Consider the following 25,192-nt stretch of genomic DNA (forward strand, 5'->3'; position numbering starts at 1 on the left):
ACCCATCAACACCCATCTCACAGCACTAGCTCCCGTTTATACTACACAAGCCAGTGTCCCACATCTACGATGGTCCAGTTCACTCCTCCCAGACTCACAACTAGGAACCAACCCCCGAAGCACACTTAACTCCCCTGTTGCCATGAACTTGCTCACCTCCAGTCCTCTCCGACTTCTCCATAGAGAACTCTCCATGTTACTCTTTTCTTCCCCCTACCCCCCTCCCCACTTCCCTTCCCAGACATGGACAGTAAACATTACTGTTACATAAACTATTTTATTTAAATAAAATCAGGGGCGGAGCCTTTCCCATACACACACACTGGCACATACATGCACGCATGCCCAAATTCTCCTGTTCTTCCCTCCACCCCTGGCCACCTCAAACCCAGTGGTTTTCATCGTGACCATCCTGCCTCAACCCCAGAACAGAAAACACCCTAAATGAGAAGGCCCACTCCCCTCCAGTCAATGGCAGCAGCGCAGGCTAGGCAGATCTCATGCCCAAAGTCCAGCTCTCAACCCTCCTGGAGTGGGACAGGAAGGATCAATTCTCCCAAGGCACCCTCTGGTGTGATTTCTCAACTGCCCCTTCGCCCACCCTATGTATTCATACACAGCCCAGGGACGTCATGGGACACCTGGAGCTGTTCCCTGCAGAGGGTGGGCCTCGTCCCAGACCAGTCCTTCCCTGCAGGAATTCAGCTGTCAAACTTTAATATCCCCCCGAAGGGATCCTGGAGTAGGTATGATTTGGTTTGGGGAAGAGCAAGGGAGAGCAGTTGAGCACCAAATTCCCTAACTCCACCTTGCAGGAAGGTGCTGGAATGCAGTTCAGCACCTTCCAGTCAGAAAAAGAAAAAAAAAAAAAAAAAAGTAAACCTAACTCCACAGCAAGAATGACGGGGTCCTCAACCACAGGTACCTAGTACATCCACTCAACATGAACACCATTGGAGACTCACTAGCACCCTGGCAACGTTAAGGGCCCAGCCCAGCTGGGGAAATGCCACGCACACGTGAGCCTGTGCAATCGGTGGTGTTCCTTCCCTATGCTGACACTAGGGTTAGGTTTCAACTACCCTGATACCGGTCCCCTTTCAGCCCCGCACTGGAACAAGCATAGCAAGAGTTGCTTAGGTCACGAGGGTGGGTGCAGAAGGAACAGGTAGTGTCTTCCGGAGGCACGTAGTCCCACAGTGCATCTTACAGTTTACACACAGAGGGCAGGGCACGAGGCTCTGAGAGGGTTCAGCAGCATCCCTAGGGCACCCCCAGGAGAAGAGGTGGTGGGAGGGGTTGGAACTACAGAAAGGGCACCTGTCCATCCACTCAGGCTGGGAACCAAGATGCAGGGATCAGGTCCAGCACCCACATCTCTGGTGTGCCTCCCTGTGCCTTCTAGACCAGGTTTCCTGAGGGGAAAGTTAGACAGATAAACGAAGTCAGAAAGAGGGCAAAAAAGGGCCTCAGGACTGAGGTGTTGGGGGGGGGAGGCGGGGAGACGTGACGAGTAGAGATAAGACTTCTGACGGTCCGACCTGCTTCTTCTATGGAAGCAGGGACCTAAGCAGACAGAGCTGAAGGTCTGCCCAGCCCTGTGTGGGATGGTGATAGCAAGAGATGAACCTACTGTCCTGAACCAAGGGCTACAGGCTGACACTGCGTTGATGGCGGCCCCCTCGGCCCCCACCGTCACTGCCTCGGCGGCCCCCGCTCTGGAAACCAAGTTCCTGGCCATCCAGACTGGTGTGGTCTGAGAGGCCTCGCAGATGCTCCACTGAATCACACTTCTGCAGGTCCGAGGCCACAGTGCGCAGACTCAACAGGCTCAGCGTGTCCGTGTCAGCGGCAGGTCCAGGGCCTAGGCTGCTGCTCTCCTCCAGCCCCCCACCCTCAGCCCCCTCAATGATCCCACTATCCCCATCCTCGCCTCCATCAGGCCCAGCCTCAGCCCCAATGGGAGAAGAGCGCCGCTGGCCCGCAGGATGAGAAGGCAGGCCCCGGCGCCGAGCGTGAATCTGTTCACTGATCTGCTCCAGGTTGCGAAGGGCAACTGAGTATCGGGTCTTGGCCTGGGCCACCTGCTGCTCCAGTTGTGTCACCTTGGCCTTGTGCTCCTGTGAAGGGAAGGACAAAGTGACCCACAAGGCAACTCTGCACAGCCCAAGGAGCTGATAGATCCTGTCAGCCTAACAGATTACTCTGTGCTGGCACTTCCTGTCCTCCACTTATTCACCACCTACCACAAACCTGCAGTGCTTCACCCCAGCCTCCTCCTCCTCTTCCTCCTCCGAGATTGCCCCTTTACCAGCACTCCTACCTGCTTATGACCTGAGTGCAATCCTCCAAGATCTTTCTCTAAGGTCTTTATTCCAACCTACCCTTCCTCTCTGTATGTTTCCTTCTCTTACCGAGCTAGTTCCTCTGCCTCACACTCCCAGGTTTCTCCCCATTCTCGCTTTTTTGCTTAGCTTCCTATAACTGTTCTCTACGAGCATCCACACCCCCCAAACTCCACCTCCCAATCTGGCCATTCCGAATCCCTGTCACCATCTGTCCCAACACACTGGCCCAGAGAGAGACCTGGGTCCCCTCTACTTGTGCTCACTGGCCACTGATGTCCCTCCTCCACCCACCCATTTTCTTCTACTCAGCTACCTCTAGTATCTGACTGAACTGAGCCTTGAGCTCGAAGTAAGGTCTGCTCTTGCTGATGGCCCGCCGGAGCGTCTTCTGCAAGGCCTGGACTCGAGCCTCAGCCTGCTGGCACAGTCTTGTCACCCGCTGGTGCTCTCTTTCACCACGAAGTCGCTCTTCTTCTGCTTCATTCACCTGGCCCAAGGAGAGGGAAAAACAAATATTACCCACAGTTCCTGTTCCAGGTTGCCAACCCAAATGCTGCCCTAGGAATAATGACACCAGAGACTGCAGAGCCTGAAGAGAACACTGAGCTCATGTTCATAACAGCACAATCTGTAATAGCTAAGCTTGGAAGCAACCTAGATGTCCAACAACAGATAAGTCGCTAAAAAAAAACTGTGATATAAATACACATTTTTAACAGTTGTTAAAAATGATGAAGTTGAAAAAAAAAAAATGATGAAGTTGTCTTCCTTGTGTCATCTTAAATGAAATTGGAAGACTTCAGGTTAAGTGTGATAAGCCAAAAAGACAAATATCAAATGATCTCACTTATAAGTGGGACCTAATAATTAGGGACAGGGAGGAAGAAAACAAAGTGAAACATGAACTGGGCTTGGTGTATTGCTTCAAAGCAATGAACTCTGGGGAGAGGGGGGTTAAGAAGGGGTGGAAGAGAACTGTGGACAGATGCATAACGAAATTATATGCCTGTGACAATAATTGCACTGGAAAGCATTAACCCCCTAAATGAAAAATTTTAAAAAGCTGGGGCCCTAGACAGGGAGTCCTGAGATTCCCAAACAGACATGATGGGCTTAGACCACGACTGAACCCCTCTCTCCATAGTTACCAGTCATCTCTATCAGGAACAACACAATATGGCCCTTTGTGGGCCCCCATAGGACCTTGCCCTCAACATGTTCCATCCTCTGAAGGGAAGCTGGACAACATACTCTATCTTCCACCTGGGAAAGATGGGTCCTGAAATTGGGGCAGCTTGGAACTTTCCTACTCATGACCACAGAATGTGAGGTCGGATCTACAGGGACGCAGAGGTCACACAGGCTCCAAAGCTCAATACAGGTCCCCAGATCACATCAAATCAGTGGAGTTTACAGTCAACAATATTTATACACCTTTCCCATATTTGAGAGCTACTCTCTTCCCTGACCCAGCTTTCTGCTGGTTCTTTTTCCAGCCATGAAATCTTGGATCCACCTGCATATCAAATGTCAGGCTCAGAAAGAAAAAAAAACTAATATAGCCACAGACCCTTTGGAATATAACTAAAATAGGCCTACTAGCTATCTTCAAAACTTGGAGAACCCAAATCTTCATTTGCAATATTTCAGCCTTTAGGTTAACAATTTAGTCAACAATTTGTTCTGCTTTATATCTTAACTCTTTTTCAGCCACCAGGTTCCATGATGCCAACCGGACTTCCCAGGGCAGACGACAATACTAATGTGTCCTGGAGCCCCGCTTCCCCAGAGCCCTGCCCCACTAGCGAAAGAGAGAGAGATAGGTGACCTGTCAATGCCCATGTTCAGCGGGGAAGCAATTACAGTAGCCAGGCCTTCTACCTTCTGCAACTCCATAATGACCCTGGGTCCATACTCTCAGAGAGACAAAAAGAATAGAAAAGCTATCAGGTATCAGGGGAAGGGATGGGATACGGAGTTCTGGTGGTGGGAATTGTGTGGAGTTGTACCCCTCTTATCCTATGGTTTTTGTCAGTGTTGCCTTTTTATAAGTAAAAAGTTAAAAAAAAAAAAGTTAAAAAAAAAAAGGACACAAAAGAGAAGAGTGGGTCTTTACACTTTCCTAGTGTAACCTGTGCTATCAGCCACTCAGTTTTGTTACTACCAAGGTGCTGGGGCCCTCCAGGCTGCTCATGAGCTGAGATTGTCTGTGAATACATCTGCCACTATCATCATCACCTCAGTGCCAGGGGCCGGGGCTGTAAGGATGGCCCCAGTGTTGGGAGCCATAGTTCTGCACTGAGTTCTGCTACTATGTCTGAGCAAGCAGCAGGCAAGGCCTCCAGGCACCCCTTAAGCACTAAGAAGTGCATAAAAACTTGGGTTGAAGAGACAGTGTATGCAAAAAAACTCTGATACCCGAGGCTCTGAGGCCTCAGGTTCTATCTGTCAGCACTATAAGCCAGAGCTGAGTAGTGTTCTCATTTAATATTTCTGGGTTTGGAGAGGGGCTTTTTGCTTCATATTCTTTCTGGTTTTGATAAAGAATAATTGACAAAGAGAGAAGGAAAGACATCTGCAGCACAGTCCTAAAATTTGTGAAGCTCCCCACCCTCCAGCAGGTGGGGGATGGCGTTTGAACCTAGGTCTCTGTGCACAGTAATGTAAAAATGCCCTACCTGACCAACCGTCAGGAGCTGACACCTATTTCTATGGACTAGATCGTATGTAAGAAGTCAGGAATGAACTGTTTAGGTCAATCCTACATTAGGAGGCAAAGGCTGAAGAAGGGCCCAATAATTTAAGTCAGAAAAACTTTTTTTTTTTTTTTTTTTAATTTTAACAAGAGTACTACTCAGCATTGCTTTATGGTGATTGAACAGTGACTGGGACCTCACTGTCTCTGCCATGAAAATCTGTTGTGTTACTAATGATGCTGTCTCCTAAGCCCAGGTCAGAAAAAATACACAATAAGTATTAAAAGCTAAACAGGGCAAGCTAGCAAGAAATATGTTTTGCCTGAAACACTGGAAGGTATAGGAACGGCTGAAGTGGAAGGCTGGGGAGAGAGAAAGGCAACTGAGATGAAGAGATAATAAAGAAAGCACTGGAACTAGTGAAGGGCACCTGCCCACCTCACCTTGCAGGTGGCATGGTTGAGCATCTCCTGCCATGTGGGATCCAACCGGTTCTTGTCAGCCATGACACCCTGCTCAGCCACAAACACCATCTCCCGGGCAGCGTTGTGCATGCTCACAGCCCGCTCATAACGCAGAGCTGCCTTCTGTGTCTCCTGCTGGGCCTGGAGGGAAACAACTATCAGGACCAGGAGCCCAAGGGATTCCAACCACCTGCAGAGACCCATCTTGGAAGGATTTTAAAAAATAAATGAATAAATAAGAGGGAAGACTATCACAATCTCAGCTTCATATTTTAAACTAAATAAAGATAAATGTCAAGCAAGCAGTATCCTATACAGACCTATTTATAAGGATATGATGTGTGAGAAGGAAATGCAAAAATAGTGACTGACACTGACAGTGGAGGGTGAGTCTGTAAAAGCCAGCACTCTGTACAGACTGCTGCTCTTTTTTTAAAAATAATAATAATAATAATAATAATTTTTATTCTCTTTACTTATTGGATACAGCCAGAAATGAAGAGGGATGGGGCTGATAGAGAGGGAGAGAGAGAGACAGCTGCAGCACTGCTTCACCACTTGTGGAGCTTTCTCTTTATAGGTAGGGACCAGGGACTCAAACCCAGATCCTTACACATTATAAGATGTACGCTCACCCAGGTGCGCCATGGAGGTGCACCACCACCCGGCTCCTTGACTGTTGCTCTTTTATCCTATGGAAAATAATTCACAATACTTGAACTGGAAAATGACTAATGAGTACCAAATCTTACAGAATGTCCAACCCAAACCATCAACTACAGGACAACAAATTTATGTTGAGGGAAATAATCAGACCTGTGATGAGGGTTGCACGGATGATATGTCAAAATGCTAAGTAAAATAAAGGGGTAAAAAAAAAAAAAAGCACTATATAAGGAAAATAGATCAGCTAATAAAGTGCAAGACTTATATGGCAGAGTTTAAGAGTTAGTGGTACTAGCCCTTTTTCCAGCCATGACATCATCTCCCCAGACAATAACTTGGGTCCACCTGCATATCAGATGTCAGGCTCAGGAAAAAACTAGTATAGTCATAGGCCTTTGGAATGTAACTAAAATAGGCCTACTAGCTATCTTCAAAATTTGGAGAACCCAAATCTTCATCTGCAGTATTTCAGCCTTTAGGTTAACAATTTAGTCAACAATTTGTTCTGCTTTATATCTTAACTCTCTTTCAGCCACCAGGTTCCATGATGCCAACCAGACTTCCCTGGGGAGAAGACCCCACCAATATGTCTTGGAGCCCCACTACCCCAGAGCCTACCCCACTACTAGTGAAAGAGAGAGACAAGCTGAGAGTATGGATCAACTGTCAATGCCCATGTTCAGCAGGGAAGGAATTACAGCAGCCAGGCCTTCCACCTTCTGTACCCCATAAAGATCCTGGGTCCATACTCCCAGAGAGATAAAGAATAGGAAAGCTATCAGGGAAGGGGATGGGATACAGAGGTCTAGTGGTGGGAATTGTGTGGAGTTGTACCCCTCTTATCCTATGGTTTTGTCAGTGTTTCCTTTTCATAAATAAAAATTGAGGGGAAAAAAAAGAAAGGAATAATAATAATAATAAAAGCACTTATGTGGCCATGAAAATAGATCAGCTAATAAAGTGCAAGACTTATATGCCTGAGTTTCAAGAGTTAGTACTAAAGCAGTATTCTGTCTCCTCTGTCTCTCCCTTCCTCCCTCCCTCTCTCTCTTTCACTCTCTCTCTCCACCACCCCCCCTTCCATTTTACATGAAATTAAGTAAATCCTTAAATAGCACGGGTCAACAAAGTAGCTCACTTGCATAGTGTGCCTATTTTTCCATGTGTGAGGGTCAGGTCTGAGTCAAGTCCCCACCACACTGGGGGAAGTTTCGATACTGTAGTGTCACACGCTTATCTCTGTCTGAACATGTTGGACCACAGCAATGAAGCCCTAGCAACAAGAAGGGAAAAAATAAGCATATATAATAGCACTAAATGCATCTCAATTTGGTAGGAAATATATACCCTTCCTCAAAGAAAACATTTAAAGGGTTCTTAACACTGTATTAATCATGTTTTCATATGAGGCACTGGAGACTAACTAGGGCCTCACACAGGCAAGATGCCACAAAGCTGTCTCCTGCCCCAATTTTATATATATATATATATATATTCAATGTATTTGTTAATGAGAAAGAGAGAACCAGAGCATCACTCTGGCATAAGCAGTGCTGGGGATTGAACTCAAGACTTGCACAAGCTACCTTCTCTGTCACCCAGCTTCACCAAGACTTCAACATCTCAGGACAACTTTTTTCAGATAAAGATAGAAATAGACAGAGAAACCACAGATGTGCAGGGTGGTGGTGCACCTGGTTAAGCGCACACATTACAGTGCACAAGGACCTAGGTTCGAGTCCCTGGCCCCTACCTGCAGGGGGAAAGTGTCACAAGTGGTGAAGCAGTGCTGCAGGTGTCGCTCTGTCTCTCTCCCTCTCTAACACCCTTCCCTCTTGATTTCTGGCTGTCTCTATCCATTAAATAAAGATAATAATTTTTAAAAAAATTAAAAAGGTAAGAGAGAGAGAGAGATACCACAGAACCAAAGTTTTACTCCAGTGCCAATAAGAACTGGAGCTTGACTGAGTCACATATATATATGGCAAAGTCATTGAGCTCCCTGGTGAACTAGCTTAACAGTCCCCAGCTTTCTTTTTACTTTTGAGAGAGTGGGAGGGGGGAGGTTGGAGGGAGCAGGATGGCATACCAATCTACCAACTACTGTGGCCTAGTGCATGTGATGTCCTTGCCTGCTGAACTCTCTGGACCCCTTAACCATAGTTTTTAAATTTCTATACTTTTTCAGTGCTTTAACATTTGGTTTCTATGATGAACCTCCCACAGAAAATTAATTCCTAGGGACAGTGAACTCTGTCAGCACACATTTTGTATGCAAATCAACTGACCTAAAACTCACAATTTCTTGGACCAGTGAAATAGCTCACTTGGATAGTGTGCTGCTTTGCCATGTGCAAGACCCAGATTCAAGCCTGGCCTCCACCACACTGAAGGAAGCTTCAGTGCTGTAGTTTCTTTCAGTGACTCTCCTTTAAAACAAACAAACAAGACAACTTATTTTACCTCTCATACATCAAACCAGTATTTCCCCTGCCCTGAATCACACTGTGTCCAGGAACCAGAAAACCAGACAACCTCTATACCCCAAAGTCAATCACAATTATTCAGAGTAATCCTAAACTTGTTCAAACTTGCCGACTTTTCCTTACCCATTCCTTCTCATTGAAAACCACAACAAAGGCTTTGGGCCAAGCTTTCCTCTCTTGCCTTCTGCCTCCTGACCAACACAAGTGCTTCCTCCTGTGGCTCTGCAGAGAGGCATCCCCTTCCTCATAGGAGCTCTAAGCAATAAGCTTTTCAACACAGCTGCCTCTGTGTCTGTCATCTTATGTGTGACTGTGACTCTAAGGTACAAACATCACAAAACATACATGTGGCAACATTTAAGGCTGTCTCGGTTTTCTTCTCTTAGTCATATTTTACAGTCATAGTCATAATTACAGTAGTCCTATCTTCCTACATTATTTGTGTAAAGAAATGGGTAGGCCAGGCAGTGGCATGCCCAGTTAAGCACCCATATCACAAATGTGAAAGAACCTGGGTTCAAACCCCACACTCCCTGCAGGGGGGGGAGCTTCACAAGTAGTGAAGTAGATCTGCAGACGTCTATCTTTCTTTCTCCCTCTGTACCTCCCTCCCCCTCAATTTCTGTCCTCTCAAGTATAATAGAGGAAAGGAAAAAAAAAAAAAGAAAGGAAAAAATAGCCACCCGGAGTGGTAGATTCATAGTGCCAGCACCAAGCCCCAGCAAAAACCCTGGTGGCAAAAAAAAAAAAAAAAGAGAGAGAGAGAGAGAGAGAGAAGAAGGAGGAGGAGGGGAAGGAGGATGGGAAGGAAGAAAAGGAAGAAAGGAAAGACAGAAGAAAGAAAAAATAAAAGGGAGAAACAAAAGTAAAGGAGTGAAGGGATAAACAAAGTGAGAAATAAACCACAGGGAAGAGAAGAAGAGGGAACGGGTGCTCTGCCTCAGATTCTATACCAATAGAGTAGAACTGGCCTTACCTCTTTAGCCAGTCGCCGAGCCTCATAGTAGGGCCGAGCTTTCTCAATGCAGCTCCCCAAATGAGAGCCCTGCATGTTAAGTTTCCTCGCTGACTCCTGCAGGATCCTCCGGTAAGTGGTCCTAGCCTCCTAGTAGAAGAATAGGGATACAGACAAAGAGGCAAATGTATGGGTCCCCAGTCTTCATAGTTCAGGTTTTTTTTGTTTTGTTTTGTTTTTTTGCCTCCAGGGTTATTGCTAGGGCTCAGTGCCTGCACTATGAATCTACTGCTCCTGGAGAGGCTATGTTTTCCCTTTTGTTACTCTTTTTATTTTATCATTGTTGTTGTTATTATCATAGTATTATTGTTGTTACTGATGCCCTTATTGTTGGATAGGACAGAGAGGAATCAAGAGAAGACAGGAAGACAAAGAGGAGGAAAGAAAGACAGACACCTGCAGACCTGCTTCACCACTTGTGAAGCGACCCCCCACACCCTGCAGGTGGGGAGCCTGAGGCCTGAACCAGGATCCTTACACCGGACCTTGCACTTTGCACCATGTATGCTTAACCCGCTGCGCTACCACCCGGCCATGCACAGAATGGGGAGAGAAAGAGAAACCTCCAGGACCAATCCAAAACTGTGAAGAAAAGAAGTAATACTCACATCCAGCTGTAGTTCCACCTGGTTGATCTCCTCGCTGGCTTGGTTCAGATGCTCCAGCTCCTCCTGCAGCAAAGAGGGGCAGAGAAATAGAACAGTGAAAGGGCACAGGATGAGGTGGAAGCACCATATTCTGAGAAAAGGCCCACTTGACCAGAGAAGAAAAATGGAAGAGTGCATTATCAAATGCCTCTTTGGTGGAGAGATCTAATGTATTTGTGTCCCACAATCTTTAAAATCCCCACTCCGTAGCAGAACAGGAAATCCCTATTTTAAAGAAGAGGAAATTGAGATTCTGCCAGGGAACACGCCTATGCATAAAACAAAATGGCAGCAAATTTACTATCTCTCCAACAAACTTCTTAATCTGTTATTCATCTCCACTACCACCTCTTCATCTCACTCCAGCCAAAAGGAGGCTCTCTCTGAGCTAACAGTCTCTAGCTCAGAGAAAAAACAAGCCTCCCCCCCCCCGCCACCCACTGGATACAAATCTGCTGCATAGTTATAACTCAGCACCATGAAACCTAAAAATTCAGAATACAGAGGTGGCAGCTTAGTAACTCATGGTCCAGTTAGTAAGCAACAGGTTCTGGTGGTCTGAAGAGCTGTATAAAGGGCGGGTGTTGGGGAGTCAGGCGGTAGTGCAGTGGGTGCAAAGTGCAAGGACCAGCATAAGCATCTGGGTTCGAGCCCCCGGCTCCCCAACTGCATGGGAGTCACTTCACAAGCAGTGAAGCAGGTCTGCAGGTGTCTATCTTTCTCTCCCCCCTCTCAGTCTTCCCCTCCTCTCTCCATTTCTCTCTGTCCTAACCAGCAATGATGACAACAATAAAAACTACAACAATAAAAAAACAAGGGCAACGAAAGGGAATAAGTAAATAAGTATTTTTTTTAATTTCTTCTTTTTATTATCTTTATTTATTGGATAGAAACAGCCAGAAATTGAGAGGGAAGGAAGAGACAGAGAGACACCTGCAGCCCTGCTTCACCACTCACAAAGCTTTCCCCCCGCAGGTGGGGGCCAGGGGCTCGAACTTGGGTCCTTTCACACCGTAATATGTCGCTTAACCAGGTGCCCCACCACCCTGCCCCAATAAATAAGTATTTTAAATATATACATATATATTTTTTAAAAGGGTGGGTGTGTATGTGGGGGAGAGCAAAGTCACTACTTTGGCAGTGGGAAGCTGGGTCAGATGCCTAGAACACTTACTTCCAGGCCCAAGAAAACTGGGAAGTAGGTGCTTGAAGCATACAGGGTGTCAGCTAAGAGGCCAGAAAGGATGGGTGTAGGGGAAGGTTTAGAAGTGTAGATCTAAGCAATGTGGAGTAAAACTCTGGAAGGGGCCAGGGAGACAAAAAAATAGAGGATGTCTGTAGTATTAAGAGTTGGGAGGAAAAACCAGGAAAATGCTGGGCACAGAATAACAAAGAGTCTGTTTAACTGGGTGGTGTGCCAGAAGTCCCAGGTACACTGCCCAGCAGATCCTCCTCAATGAGAAGTCACCAGACACACTGGTTTGAGCACCCAAAGGTGGCCTAAGGGCTGGTGAATGAAGTTATGGAACAGGGGAGGCTTTCATCTGGGTCTTTTTATAGCATGTCAAAGAATGGGAAGAGGTTATAACCTCCACTATCCTCCCCTGTGCTTTCTGGATCAACTTCCCAGAATCCTATAAGCCAAAGACACTCTTAAAAAGAAGCAATGTCCAAATAAATGCTGGTATTCAGCTAATGGATCTTCCTCTAGGAGCTCAGCAATCCCTGGACAGACAGTGTGACCCAGTCTGGCATTTATCTGTTGTCCCATGGCCCAGACACAGTGTGTACTTGGCAGGAAATGATACTTCCAGCAGCCCTGTATATCATGTCCCTGTAGCCCTTTCTATGTCTGCAGTCCTGCACAAGCCTAAACTATTTGAATCCAAAAACAAGAATTGAGGAAATTAAGTCTTATGTCCTATATAAGCAAAGGAAAAAAAAAAGGTTTTAAAAAGAGCAACAAAAACACAACAGAAACAAAGGTGAAAATACATTATCCCTACAACAATCTAGAGCCTGTCCCCAAGAGGTCCACAAATGTGGCTCTAAACTTTCCTAAATAGAACTGACCATCAAAAAATTACCTAAGTCTCATGTGGAACTTATAGTTCTAACAGATACATGTTAATAATAAAAAAAAAAAAAGGAACAAAAATAATTTTTAGAAAAGAAAGAAAAGAAAAAGCTCAAACAGAAAAGTTCTAGTCATACATGTAATCTAAGCCAGTGCCTCTGAAATACTATAACAACACATATCAACACAAATAACAACCAACAGCACTTATTTTTTTATTATTCTTTAATTGCCTTTGAAACTCCCAAGCACGTGACCCTTAGAGCATATTTCAATTTGGTCAGTAGCACATGGCTGGTTCCTTTATTGCAGGTTTAGAAGGCAGTATACACAGATAACCTGATTAGTCAATCGACAAGTGCCCATAGATAACAAGCTACTATGGGAAAACAGGCAGCTGACATGGTTCAGAGGACCTCACGGGAGGCCCAGGGTTAGCACTAACTCCACCTGACTCACACAGATAAGTTTTGATGCCTTCCTAACAAAGACATCACCTTCAGGTAATGGGACTACACAAAGGGCCCATGGATAAGACCATTTTGTCAGAGGCAACCTTTTTCCTCATGGGTCTGGCTCCCTGTACTGTGTCCAGACTCACAGGGTGTTTCAGACTATCTGGGAGATAAAGTGGTCAGATCTTTCGCCATTTCACCTTTCTCGTTTCATTCACAACCGACAGACAAAAAAATAAATTAAAAATAATAATAATAATAATAAAGCAGAGAAATAGGGATAGAGTTGGAATTGGATTCAAGACCTCACATTTGATCTGCTTAGTATAAAAGACGTCCCTGGATGGATACTTCAGAGATAAAACAGAAAAACCTCTGCCTAAAAAAAAAAACCCACAGCCATGGGAGGAAAGCACAAAGACAGGCCTTAAGCAATAAATGGAGATGCTGTGGAGGAAGTTATTCCTGTGAGATAAGTAAGGCCCAGTGAAGAACTGAGTTCTAAGTCAGACTGAATCCCATTTGACTCCATAGAAACTCTCTAAAGAGTTTCCAGGGAGTCGGGCTGTAACGCAGTGGGTTAAGCGCAGGTGGCACAAAGCACAAGGATCGGCATAAGGGTGCCGGTTCGAACCCCGGCTCCCCACCTGCAGGGGAGTCGCTTCACAGACGGTGAAGCAAGTCTGCAGGTGTCTATCTTTCTCTCCTCCTCTCTGTCTTCCCCTCCTCTCTCCATTTCTCTCTGTCCTATCCAACAATGACAACAACAATAAAACAACAAGGGCAACAAAAGGGAATAAATAAATAAAATAAATATTTAAAAAAAAAAAAAGTTTCCAGTCCCTGAAAAGAAATCCAAGTAATGAATGGCTCTGCATAAGTTGTTCCCACTGGAAAAAGGTTCTGACTACTGGCAAACTACATGGTACTTCTAGCAAATAAATTCCTCTGTGAAGAAGGTCTACCTATCATTTTCCTGTTAGGCTCTTCCTAATAGGAAAAAGAGAACAGGCTGAGCAGGAGCACCTAAGGCTGTTTTGGGCAGTTGGTAACATTACATTTTGGCCTGCTCTACCAGGAACTCTTAGCACCTGACTAAAATGGAATTCAAGGAGGGTGAAGTCTGAGTCAGCAGGCGTCATCCATCAATGAGCAGTCAGCTGGCCGGGAGGGTGACCTTCCTGCACATTCCGCAGATGCCTGACCACTGAGCCACAGGCATGGATGCTCAGGTTACAGATGCTCCTGCTCACCTTGTCTGAGCCACTGAAACCCTCAAGTCAAAGTCAGCCAGGAGGGCCAATGTGACAGGAAGCTGAAAGACTCAGAAGTAAGGGAAATACAACTGTCCTGTGGGAGCTACTGCTAAACTGACACTTTTGAATGAGGACGCAGGCAAAGTAGAATCTGGGGACGTCTGTATCCATCCGGCGGAAGTCTGTATCCATCTGGGGGAAGTCTGTATCCATTAACTTATCTGAGGATGGATACACAGCACAAAGGGCACCAAAAGTCAAGGCTAGCAGATTCAGGCTCAGGGGTGTAGCACCACTCTCATTCTCCATGCTGGGATCTTATCGGTCAGAAAACTAAGGACAAACCTGGACACCTTAGAGAGCTTCTTTTCTTTTCTTTTCTTTTCTTTTCTTTTCTTTTCTCTTTTCCTTCTTTCTAATAAGAACACTGTTAAGCACTGGCTGATGGTGGTGCGAGGATTCATTTTTTTTACATATTTTTTATGTATTTCTTTTAGTGAGAAAAGACAGACACAGAGATACTCGAGTACTGATCAGCTCTGGCTTATGGTGGTACTGAGGATTGAAGCCGGGACCTCAGAGCCTCAGGCATAAATAACCACTATACTGTCTCCGAGTCTCATCTTAGAGAATTATGCTGAGGTCAAGACACGGAAACACAGTTGGTGACCTTGTCTGAGGAACAACAAACTCCAGGTAGGCCCAGAGCTGGCTTCTAGCTAGCTTCCCTCCAACTTTCAGAGGAAGCCCATTCCACTGGGGGGGGGGGGGGTAAGTCACTGACATGCCAAGAAACCCCACTCCCCAGATCAAAAAAAAAAAGTTTCACCCCAACAGCAACCATTTCTGGAAATTAAAAAATAATAATAGTAATTAAAAAAAAAAAGTGAACAGGGTGACTACATTTGAGATCTCCCCAGCCCAGGGAACTCACCCAAGCTTCATGACAGAACCACTTTTTGCCACACCCAGACCAGCAGACTGTCTGGGCATGGCTCAGGAGTGAGTATTTCTATAGCTCCCAGGAGGGTTCTAATGGATCTGTAAGCTAGACCTACTGAATGCACTGAGAATCCAGAAAAATAAACATCCATTTAAAAGTCTGAAAGGTACTCTCAGGCTAGCATGGTCCACTTGTGCATGTCAACACTAAAAGGGATCTGCAAAGGCACACACATCTCCTCATTCAGAAGAGCCCAACCCCAGAAAAGCTGAAAACCGTAAGCATTCACAAAGGCTGTCACCCCCTGCCTGCCCAACTGACAAAAGCACACCAAGTCCCTGCAAAGGCTAGCACAGTATCATCAACTGGGGACACAGGTGGGTAGTCCTACAAGAAGAGCTTTTAAGACAACGAGATACCACTTCACTCCTGTGAGAATGTCATACATCAGAAAGGATAGTAACAAATGCTGGAGAGGTTGGGGGGGGGGGCAAAGGATCCCTCCTGCACTGCTGGTGGGAATGTAAACTGGTCCAACTCCTGTGGAGAACAGTCTGGAGAACTCTCAGGCGGCTAGAAATGGACCTACCCTATGACCCTGTAATTCCTTTCCTGGGGCTATATCCCAAGGAACCAAGCACACCCATCCAAAATGATGTATGTATGGCTATGTTCACAGCAGCACAATTTGTAATAGCCCAAACCTGGAAACAACTTAGGTGTATTAACAACAGACGAGTAACTGAGAAAGTTGTGATATATATATATATATATATATATATATATATATATATATATATATATTGCTCAGTTGTTAAGAATGATGAATTCACCTTCTTCACCACATCTTGAATGTAGCTTGAAGGAATCATGTTAAGTGATATAAGCCAGAAAAAGAGGATGAATGTGGGATGATCTCACTCATGGACAGAAGTTGAGAAATAAGAAAGGAGAAACACAATGTAGAACCTGGACTGGGTTTTGTGTACACCAAAGCAAAGGATGTGGGGGTGGGGGTGTCCTCAAGTCCTGGTACATAATGGTAGAGAAGGACCCAGACTAGGGGTGACAGTGTTTTGCAGAAAACTAAGAAATTTTACTCATGTATCAATAGTTGTATTTACTGTAAATGATTAATCTCCCTGTGCCAATAAAAATTAAAAAGGAAAAAAAGAGTTTTTCCCCCAAATATATACCTTAAATATGTATTTTCTTCCAAAACGTATCTCCCAGCTTAGCAAGAATAGGTCTGCCTGTCTAACTCCTGTAACACTGTAAGTTCACTGAAAACAAGATAAATCTCATGCCTGTTTAGTATTCTTTTTACAATGGTAGACGTTACCTGATAGCATTGACAGTGCTATCCGTGATGAGAGAAATATTTTACGTCTATACTGCTAACAGCATCTCCAAGATGTAATGCCTACTTTACTATACAGTTGTATATAAACAGTACAACCCAGTCTATGTAAGTTGTCCTCTTCACCCATAACTCTGAGGTCTCCTTTACAAAGATCAGCCTGTAAATGTTCCAAGCTAATAAATCATGTTCTTGTGTTCATCCAGCACACTCAGAACCAAGAATGTGCATTACTAAGGGCTCATCACAACAGATGAAACACCCTGAACACATCCAATTCTCTTACAGGCCTAAACCCAATGTCACCTTTATAAATCATCAAAGAGTCCACCCTTCACAGATGTGAATATCATCTGTGGGAGGCATAAGGAGGTGAGAGAGAAAAACGTTCCAAACTGGTTCCTAATTTCCCACTTCATTCAGTCCGCATCTCTTGAACCACCAGCCCCTCTTTTTATATGGAAAGGAGAACAGCAACTCAACTCTCCACTTACCTAAAGTGTGCCTCCTACATCTGCTGCCCATCTGTACCTTCACTCCTCGGTGAAGCCTCAGCAACACATCCCAGGCACTCAGGCTGGGTCTTTCTCTGCACACCCAACACACAACCCTCTTAGTACAAGTGACATAATATCGCAAAAAAAAAAAAAAAAATGCTCTAATAAATTTGCTTTTCTTTCCCATCCCAGTGTGCCTGCAAGAGAGCAGGTCTAACAGCTCCTAAGTCATCTGACAGTTTTTTTTAGAAAGTTGTGGAGTTTGGGTTCCCGGTCTCTCCCTACTCAGTTTTCTCACCTGTATTCTAGGATCCAATTCTTCCTCCTCTCTTGGAGACAATTTGGCCTCGTTGCTGTTGCTTCCTTCTCCTCCAGGCTCCTCAACAGCCGGGCTCCGAGGCACTTCATCCTCCACCACCTCAGCACGAAGCTCCCCCTGTGGGGTCTCCCGACCTCCTGGAACCTGCCTGAGCTCAGCCATGCTGATGGGGAGAGGGCATAGCCCTATGGACAAGAGAGGACTGACATGCTCGGATCCTGGCCCCAGTTTGGGGCTTCCTGGGCTCTGAATGACAAGAAGGATCTATCTTCTCAAAGGGTAGAAGAAGGAGTCACAGAAAGAATTTCACACTCCGTTAGGGGCAAAGATCCAAGTTGTCGACGGGGTGACTAGAACTATAGCCTTGTCTGTGCAAAAGTTCTTTCCTCTCCTTTACCAAAAATCCACCGAGAGAGGCCTGAAGCAACAGCTTCGGGGCAGAGGGCAAAGGGGGCCTGGATCCTGGGCCGAGGCCTGCAAAAAGGTGCACCATTCGGGAGGGAGGAGGCAAGCGCCTCCAGGCTGGAGTGGCAGCTGGAGAGAGAAGGCAGGGCAGGAGCAGAGGCTGAGGGATGAGTCCCTGGGGAGCTGCGAGGACAACAAAAGGCCAAGTACTTGGTCAGCATCACAATACTGGTCGCCAGCCCCTTCCAAGCCTTCCCAGGGACTCCACTCAGATCCTTCCACATCACCCAGACCCAACTAGCTTGCTACATCCATTTCTTTGCTCGGTCCTCAAGGTCTGGAGATCCGACTCTTCCCGCTACTTGCATCCAAGCCCTTCCCCACTCACGCTCCCTTCGAGCTCTCACTCTCCTCCATCCCCTCCTTTCCTTCCACCCTGCCCACTCCACCCCTGCCCCAGGTCAGCAATTCACCTTGTAATCCCCCACCACAAGCAGCCCTCCCCCTTCTAGCCAACCCGGAGGGCAGTCTGAGCCTTCCTGTCTCCAACCCCGTGTTCTGTCTCCATCCGAAGGCTCCTGCCACCAGATTTTCTACACACTCGAGAATACAGGCCGGTGGCACAGCCTTACCTCAGTTTACCTTCCGTGCGCGTAGCTCCCAGACTGCAAACAATGTTCCCCCCTCCTCCCCGCAACAAGCCTGTCCAACCAAATACATCAGGGCCAAGAGGAAGCGGAAATGCCTCATCTGGTAACAACGCCCCCCAGCTCCCGGGCCCCTCCCACCTACGCCGCCGGGTCACGTCAAGATTCCGCAGACTTGTGCCCGCCCAGCTTTTGTTGTCCGTACAAGATGGCGCTTCACATTCATTAGACTTTCCTTTCATAGCCGCCAGCCCATCGTCCGCCAAGAGTGAAAGAAAATGAAACTTGAGCATTAGCGGTGATGGAAAACACTGGTCGTGTGATTCAGGTAGACTCGTGGGCAGGGAAGTACTTAAAAATAAAACGAGAATTAAAGAAACCCTTAAGCGAGTGCTGCCATTTTGCTGTACGGTGTAGCGGCTCTGGCTGTGAGAAAGCCACTTCCGGCCTTGCTCAGGAAGGCAGAGGAGACGCCAGAAATGGGATTGTGGGACTCAACCCGCTAGTTTCTGTACGGTCGGTCTACGGACTTACTGACTTAGCTTTTGGCATGTAAGGTCATTTTTTAGAAGTAATTGTCCTCACGTCAATGGAATCAGTGGGAAAATGGTGTCTCGATTGGCAGATTTGATACTTTTCCTTTGAAATTTTGTCCGGCGCTGTCACCGCAGCCTTAAAGGGCCCCTCCCGGAGTGGAGACCTCTCCCACGAAACGTCATTTGGGCAAGGTTTTCATTTACACTGAGCTCTAACTAAAAACATCCACCTAGTCTCTGTGCTCTAACACTAGGCACTTTAAAGCCAAAGGGGAGGAGGAGGAGTTTGTGGCATGCCTCTGTTTATCTATGATAGGAGCTGATCAGAGCCGTCTGGTGAGCTCAGTACATCGCCAGGTGAAGCCTAAGCTGAAGACTGCAGGATGCAAGTTTTTGGTTTTGCAAAAGACTTTCTTAGAGCTAGTTCAGTGTTTGCTGAGCAATCTATCAGGTCAGATATATTACCTTGAAAAGTCCCAAAGTGGAAGTCAGGCGGTACCGCAGCGGGTTAGGCACACGTGGCGCAAAGCTCAAAGATCCGGGTTCGAGCCCCTGGCTCCCACCTGCAGGGGAGTCGCTTCACAGGCGGTGAAGCAGGTCTACAGGTGTCTATCTTTCTCTCCCCCTCTCTGTCTTCCTCTCCTCCATTTCTCTCTGTCCTATCCAACAACAACGACATCAATAACAACTACAACAGTAAAACAACAAAGGGCAACAAAAGGGAATGTGTGTGTGTATATATATATATATATATATATATATATATATATATATATATATATAGAAAAGTCCAGAAGTGACTTCTCATTCTGGTGTGTTAGGAGAACCCTGTCTAAGTGAACAGATCTTGTAGGTAAGAATGAAACCTCAGTCTATCACTTTTTTGTTATGGTGAAAATTACATATAAAAATTAGAAACATTGTTTTATACCAATCACCTTCATCTTATAAAACTGAATTTTTTAAAAAAATATATTTATTATTGGATAGAGACTAAGAGAAATTGGGGGGGGGAGATAGGGAAAGAGACAGAGAAACACTTGCAGCCCTGCTTCAACACTTGTGAAGTACCCCCCCCTTCAGGTGGGGTGCACACTGTACTGTGAGCACTTACCCAGTTGTACCACCTCCTGGCTCCCTAAAACTGAGTTTCATTGGATTTCATGGGGTGCATTGGATCGACCTTCTCGTGGTGCATCCCATGAGTACCCATTCATTGGGGAAACTGACGATCCTTCCTAACCGACTGAATCCACATAGATCCCAGTCACTTTCAAAGCCATTTAACTGGCTACGGAAGAAGGGCAAACGCTAGAAGAAGAATTGGATTTCATTTTATGCACTCTTAGAAATATGAGATGAATGAGACAAATAGGTGTGCAAACAAAGGAAAGTTTTAATGTACTAGCCAGGGGAAAGTTAGAGCACTACAGGGGAGAGCTTTTGAAGCCCTGGTCCTGGAAGTGATAGAGACCATCCAGAGGGGAGCTTAGGAGCCTGCCCTAGGACAGGCTGGTGGGCCTTATGAAGTGTCTTGGCTTAGGGCTATTATCAGTGGTGTGGGAAGGCCTGGGGGTCTTAGATTTATTGATGTATTCAAGGATATTTCTGTTTGCTTTTGGATGTGTCCCATGCAGGCAGGAACAGGGTAAGTTTTTCCTGTATGGGTGAGGAGTCTATTTGTCCCCAGAACGTCCTCTTCAGTCTGTTTCAATGAGATATGATCTTTCTGGGAGGTAGGGGTCAGGTTTTATTATTTCCTTTACCCACCATCTTCAGTCAACTCTTTCATACTCAACATCACTCCGACACCATCTTTTTTTTTTTTTTTTAATTTGGGAGGTTTTATTTATTTGAAAGAGCATTTTTCCTTTCAAGGGGACTTTCTGCAAGACCAAACAGATAGATTATGTACTTCTTTGGTAAATTACAGTTCACGTTGGCACGGTAAACACATGGTAACTAGTCTACCTTGTTCTAAGCCAGTTAAAGAAAATCAACTTTATTCTCATAAGTCCAGGTGATTCATTTTATTTCTGAAATTTTAAGGAAGGTCTAGTCTGTTAAAAAAGTGAAAACCAGTTAGAATTCTAAATATAAATGTTATTTACATTAGTTTACAAAAATAGATTTGCATTTAGGAAAAGTTCTTTGAAAGATTAAACAAAATTGACAAACCCATAGCCAGACCCACGAAACAAAAAAGGGAGAAGATTCAAATTAATAGAATTGTAAACGATAGAGGAGATATCACAACTGACACCACAGAAATCTAGAAAATCATGCGAAACTTCTATGAAGAACTATACACCACCAAGCTAGAGAATCTGGAAGAAATGGAACAATTCCTAGAAACATATGCTCTTCCAAAACTGAACCAAGAAGAACTACAAAACCTAAATGCACTAATCACAGACAAAGAAATTGAAACCATTATTAAGAATCTCCCCAACAACAAAAGTCCTGGACCAGATGGTTTCACAAACGAATTCTACAAAACTTTCAGGAAACAGTTAGTACCCATACTTCTAAAACTTTTCCATAAGATCGAAGAAACAGGAACACTCCCTTCCACCTTCTATGAAGCCAACATCACCCTGATACCAAAAGCAGATAGGGACACAACAAAAAAGGAAAACTACAGACCAATATCTCTGATGAACATAGATGCCCAAAATATTAAACAAGATCTTGGCCAACCAGATACAGCAGCATATCAAAAAGATTGTTCATCACAACCAAGTGGGATTTATCCCAGGAATGCAAGGTTGGTTCAACATACGTAAGTAAATTAATGTCATTCACCACATCAATAAAAGCAAAGCCAAAAACCACATGATTATCTCAATAGATGCAGAGAAAGCCTTTGACAAAATCCAACACCCATTCATGCTCAAAATAAACCTTTTAAAATAATAAGAAGAATTGAGCTAGCAAGAGCCCATAATGGTTATGTAAAAGACTTCCATGCTGGAGCCTCCAAAGACCTAGATTCAACCCCACACACCACCATAAGACAAAACTGTGCAGTGCTCCGGTCTTTCTCTCTGTATCTCGGACTAAAATAAACAAAATATTAATAAAAAGTAAAAATCTATGGGATAAGTTAGTGGCTCACCTGGTAGAGCACACACAAGTGGCCATGCTCAAGAACAGGAGTTCTTCACAATTAGCTAACCTATATAACTGTAAACAGCCTCTCATAGAATCAGGGTCTGAGATCTTGCACTTGACTGAAAACAGTAAGCAGCATAGTAAGCACCTCAAATCATTTTCTATTAGTACTGTTTTTTTTTGGGGGGGGTGACACACCTGGTTGAGTGTACATGTTATAATGTGCAAGGACCTAGGTTCAATCCCCTGTCCCCACCTGCAGGGGGGAAAGCTTTGCAATTGGTGAAGCAGGGTTGCAGGTGTCTCTGTCTCTCTCCCTCTATCACCTGCTCCCCTGGCTGTCTCTATCAAATAAATAAAGATAATTAAAAAAAAAACTTCAAAAAAAAGTATTGTTTGATATAAGATATCTAATCTTAGGGAGTCGGGCAGTAGGCAGCAGGTTAAAGGTAGGTGACGCAAAGCGCAAGGACCAGCATAAGGATCCCTGTTCGAGCCCCCAGTTCCCCACCTACAGGGGAGTCGCTTCACAAGTGGTGAAGTAGGTCTACAGGTGTCTTTCTCTCCCCCTCTCTGTCTTTCCCTCCTCTTGCCATTTCTCTCTGTCCTATCCAACAACAACGACATCAATAACAACAACAATATAACAACAAAGGCAACAAAAGGAAATATATATTTAAAAAAAATAATATCTAATCCTTTCTGTAACCCAAGGAATTGGCACAATGGATTAAGTGTTGGACCCTCAGTCACAAGGTCCTGAGTTCTATCCCTAGCATCACATATGGCAGAATGATGCTCTGCTTCTCTCTTCTCATCTCTCATAAATAAATACATCTTTAGAAAATGTTTCTAGGGGGCCAGGTAGTAGCGCAAAGGGTTAAGAGCACATGGTGCTAAGTGCAAGAAATAGCTCAGGGATCCCAGCTGGAGCAAGCCCCAGGCCCCCCACCTGCAGAGGGGTCGCTGCACAAGTGGTAAAGTAGGTCTGCAGGTGTCAGTCTTACTCTCCTCTCTGTCTTCCCCTCCTCTCTCAATTTCTCTCTGTCCTATCCAACAACAATGATAAACAACAAGGGCAACAAAAATGGGAAAAATGGCCTCCAGGAGAAGTGGATTTGTAGTGCAGCCACCGAGCCCCAGCAATAACCCTAGAGGCAACAAAGAAAAAAAAAAGATTAAAATTATATATATATATTTCTTGGGGACTAAAAATATAGCATAATGGTTATGCAAACCAGAGTCTCAGACTCAGTTGTTGTTAAAATTTCGTAGGCTCTTGCCGGCCGGTCTAGCTTCACGGCGGGTAACAGAGACGCGGAGACAACGGCTGGGCAGGGAAGCTGTATTTCTTTATTCAGGAACAACGATTCACAAACTAAGACAAAGTAATCACCAAACAGAACTCTGCTGTCTCTTTGCGGCGGCGCAAGCACTCTTTCTTTTTTCTCTCGAACTCAGGAACCCCCGAACTCTCTCACTCTGGAACTCTGGAACTCTCCAACTCTGGCACTCTGGAACTCTCGTACTGGGGAACCCTCTGAAACTCTTCCACTGTGGAACTCTCTCTTACTCTGTAACTCTGAAACTCTCCACTCAGGAACCCAGGAACCCTCTCTCGGGGTTCCTTGGGGCGGGGCCAAGCAGGCCCGCGAAATTAACAGGACTGATCCAATTCTCTTGGCGGGGGAGGGCTAGAACAAACCAATGTAAAGCATATGACACTCAGTGGTTCAATCCCCAGTACCACTATAACTATAAACCAGACCTGAGTAGAAAAGAAAAAAAAAAAAACAGTAGTAGTAGTAGTAAATAGTTTTAAAATGACATCTAATCCTATTGCATTAAATAATGTGTATTACTGAAATTTTCAAGTATGCCCCTTTTATTTCCTGAAATCAATTTTTACTTGGCATTAGTTTGCACCCCAAGGTCTCACTGTTTAAAAAAAAAAAAACCTGATTCAGAAATATTAAGTATTAAGTGAACTGATTCTCTCCAGTTCTCATTATTCTAGATTGTTATATTTCACTTTTCTGTTAGTTGGGGTTTTTTTTTTCCATTATTGGAAAAGCATGCCAGACATCTGAGGGAGCAATAGAAGTTACTATGGTAACTATAAGTCATATTCTTAAGGCTAGTGTTTTTATTGAACATGGAATTGGAGCTGGGATAATGAAAGTAAAGGCATTCTATTTAATGATATAGGAACAAAATTAAATTGAAAGACTATGGTCTTTTTACCTCTAGTAACACAAGCAGCCTTCCAGTTCTTAATTTAGACATTTTCAGTATCCTTTAGACTCACATCTCATTGTGGTCTACTCTCTTAGCCTCTCACCTACAATGTAAACCAGGTGTTCTACATGCTTGTTCCACAGGCTCACAACCAGTAAGCACTCTTTATTGCTTTATTTATTTCTTTACCAGAGCACTGTTCAGCTCTGGCTTAGGCTGGTGTGGAGTATTGAACCTAGGACGATGGAGCCTCAGGCATGAGAGTCTCTTTGCATAACCATTATGCTATCTACTCCATCCTTCAACTCACATCTTAAACCACCACCCCAGGAAACAAACTCAAGAGACTAATCATCATGAGGGTATCAGAGTTCCTCCAGCACTGGGACCTTTTTAACACTTCCTCCTGTGAATCCAACTCTTGACCCTCCTTTTCCTTGCCTTTATGGTTATCACTTCTTTTCTTTCTCTAAGATTTGCTAACAGGAGAAAGTGAGGACCAGAGCATCAAATTAAAAGGGGCTAGTGGATGGCGCACCTGCTTGAGCGCACATGTTAATGCAAAAGGAGAGCCAGAGCTCCACTCTGGTACACGTGGTGTTGGCTTTGGAACTCAGTACCTCATGTCTACACTCTCCTGCTGCCCTTACTTCTGGGGTGCAGATTGTAGCAGATCCCGAACTGAGGACTGAGGACATTCCAGCATAAATTTATAGTGAAGGCTTTCTACTAGACTTTACAGAATGGGTAGAATTAAAAGCAGAGAACCTTTCCGGCTGGACCAGGGGAAAGGCATTGATGAAGGTAAGGAAAAGGTCCTGAAAGCCATCTTATGAGAGAGAGAACTATTACTCATCTGCATTCCCAAAACGGGAGACCAGACTCTCACTGGAAGACAACTCTAGTACTAACATTTAGATGTGGGACTTTGACCAGCAAGCTCTTTAGAAAGGAAGCTGGCAAAAAGTCATGATTACCATGACCATGGCAGCAGGGCCTTCCTTGTATGGGTATGTCATTAAC

General features: G+C 45.0%; 1 protein-coding gene across 5 annotated transcripts; it reads right to left on the reverse strand.

Moving 5' to 3' along the window:
• Nucleotides 1-261: 261 nt before the first annotated feature.
• SH3BP5L (SH3 binding domain protein 5 like) lies at nucleotides 262-18,413 on the reverse strand. Of its 5 annotated transcripts, none has more exons than XM_007516430.3 (7): nucleotides 18,267-18,413; nucleotides 17,209-17,817; nucleotides 10,284-10,346; nucleotides 9,637-9,765; nucleotides 5,488-5,649; nucleotides 2,662-2,835; nucleotides 262-2,120 (listed from the first exon to the last, which is right to left on the reverse strand). In XM_007516430.3, exons 2-7 carry the CDS (start codon nucleotides 17,389-17,391, stop codon nucleotides 1,650-1,652), a joined length of 1,182 nt encoding a protein of 393 aa, XP_007516492.1. In that variant the 5' UTR covers nucleotides 17,392-17,817; nucleotides 18,267-18,413; the 3' UTR covers nucleotides 262-1,649. The 5 variants fall into 5 exon arrangements, with proteins under 5 accessions (XP_007516492.1, XP_060037346.1, XP_060037335.1 ...); XM_060181363.1 differs by lacking the exon at nucleotides 18,267-18,413 and adding an exon at nucleotides 16,908-17,002 and having other exon boundaries at nucleotides 17,209-17,347; XM_060181352.1 differs by lacking the exon at nucleotides 9,637-9,765.
• Between the last annotated feature and the right edge of the window lie 6,779 nt (nucleotides 18,414-25,192).

This window comes from Erinaceus europaeus, chromosome 2 (assembly GCF_950295315.1).
Source record: "Erinaceus europaeus chromosome 2, mEriEur2.1, whole genome shotgun sequence".
In the NCBI taxonomy this organism is placed as follows: domain Eukaryota; kingdom Metazoa; phylum Chordata; class Mammalia; order Eulipotyphla; family Erinaceidae; genus Erinaceus; species Erinaceus europaeus.